Below are 1,652 nucleotides of genomic sequence, written 5' to 3' on the forward strand. Positions count from 1 at the left end.
TCACCGCCAGGAACCAAAACATTGTTGGACAACGTCACGGCGTGTCAGTCAGTACGCTGCGTTTAGCCGCGCTCAGTAACAATAAACATTCAGCACTACACACGGTTTCACTGTAGTGGAGGGCGGGCGTGTGGGGGGCAGTAATACATTTTAACCGCTGTTATTGAACAGTGCTAGGATATTTTTTTTTTAAACAGGAAGCAATAAAAAAGAATTAGATATTGTATTTTAACACAGTTTTATTAATTTAGAAAGTAGCATTTTTTTTATTATACGCGGTATTATTAAGGTTCAATTTAATTGAAAAACAGTTCTTCATTTATTTATTACAATTTTTTTGGCGAAACAAGCTTCCATGCAACAGAGCAAAGTCGAAATTTTGAGCTTTTTTTTTTTCAAAATTTCAAGGTTTTTTTTCTGAATTTCGAGTTAATTCCTCATAATTTTGAGTTAGTAACTCAAATTTTTTTTCGGAATATAACCACAATTTTTTTATTTAATTATTTATTTTCAGTGGCATAAACAAGCTTCCATATATAACTCAGTCGTTACTCTCGCGTTGACTAATTAATGAGTAGCAGCCTCTTTTCAGAGCAACTGCAACCCGCAGTTTACTCAGTGGCGGATGTTTCCCTGGGAGCGCGCAGGCTTATGGGTAATGCAAGGTGCAGGCGGTACAGCAGTAGCAGCACGCTGAAGACTGACAAGAATTTGCTTCCGCAGTTTTGTTAGCGGGCGAGGTTAAATGCTTTGTAACTGTACACTGTCGGACTCTATTTCTTTGAGTAACAAAGTATTTTCGCTAAGTGTCGCAGCATGAGTCTGAACGAGCATTCCCTGCAAGCGCTGTCCTGGAGGAAGCTGTACCTGAGTCGAGCTAAACTGAAGGCTTCCAGTCGGACTTCAGCTCTGCTGTCTGGATTTGCTATGGTAATGCGGTCTCCTGGCCACCCCTCAAACTCACAAGACATTACTGACCTGTGTGTAAAGTTGTGTTTCCTGTTTACTTCCGTGTTCCCAGGTGGCTATGGTTGAAGTACAGCTGGACAACAGCTACCCTTACCCACCTGCTCTCCTTATCGCCTTCAGTGCGTGCACCACTGTGCTCGTGGCCGTCCACCTGTTCGCTCTAATGGTCAGCACCTGCATTTTACCTAATATAGAGGCCGTGAGCAACGTCCACAATCTCAACTCGGTGAAGGAGTCCCCGCATGAGCGGATGCACCGACACATTGAGCTGGCGTGGGCATTTTCCACAGTCATTGGTACTTTGCTCTTCCTGGCTGAGGTGGTTCTACTCTGCTGGGTTAAGTTTTTGCCCATTAAGCCTAACAAATCCAGCAACAGCACAATTTCCTCCGGTGTGGCCGCTGCCATTACCTCCACCTCCATTATGGTGCCCTTTGGTTTAGTCTTTATAGTCTTTGCTGTACATTTTTATCGCTCTTTGGTAAGCCACAAGACTGACAGACAGTTTCAGGAGCTGGAGGAGCTGTCCAACCTCACCAGGCTTCAAAATGAGCTTGACAACAGAGGGGACTCTTCTATCTTGCAGTCGCCAAGCTCACATTTCCCATAGTCGGATACAGCTGATGCACCTCTGTGGTGGAACTCTTGACTCCTTGGGAATTCTCCAAGCCAGAAGCTGCAAT

General features: G+C 44.3%; 1 protein-coding gene across 1 annotated transcript; it reads left to right on the forward strand.

Moving 5' to 3' along the window:
* The first annotated feature begins 673 nt into the window (after positions 1-673).
* On the forward strand, positions 674-1,652 carry orai1b (ORAI calcium release-activated calcium modulator 1b). The gene is made up of 2 exons (XM_030743039.1): positions 674-930; positions 1,022-1,652. Exons 1-2 carry the CDS (start codon positions 817-819, stop codon positions 1,577-1,579), a joined length of 672 nt encoding a protein of 223 aa, XP_030598899.1. The 5' UTR covers positions 674-816; the 3' UTR covers positions 1,580-1,652.

This window comes from Archocentrus centrarchus, chromosome 12, assembly GCF_007364275.1.
Source record: "Archocentrus centrarchus isolate MPI-CPG fArcCen1 chromosome 12, fArcCen1, whole genome shotgun sequence".
Lineage (NCBI taxonomy): Eukaryota > Metazoa > Chordata > Actinopteri > Cichliformes > Cichlidae > Archocentrus > Archocentrus centrarchus.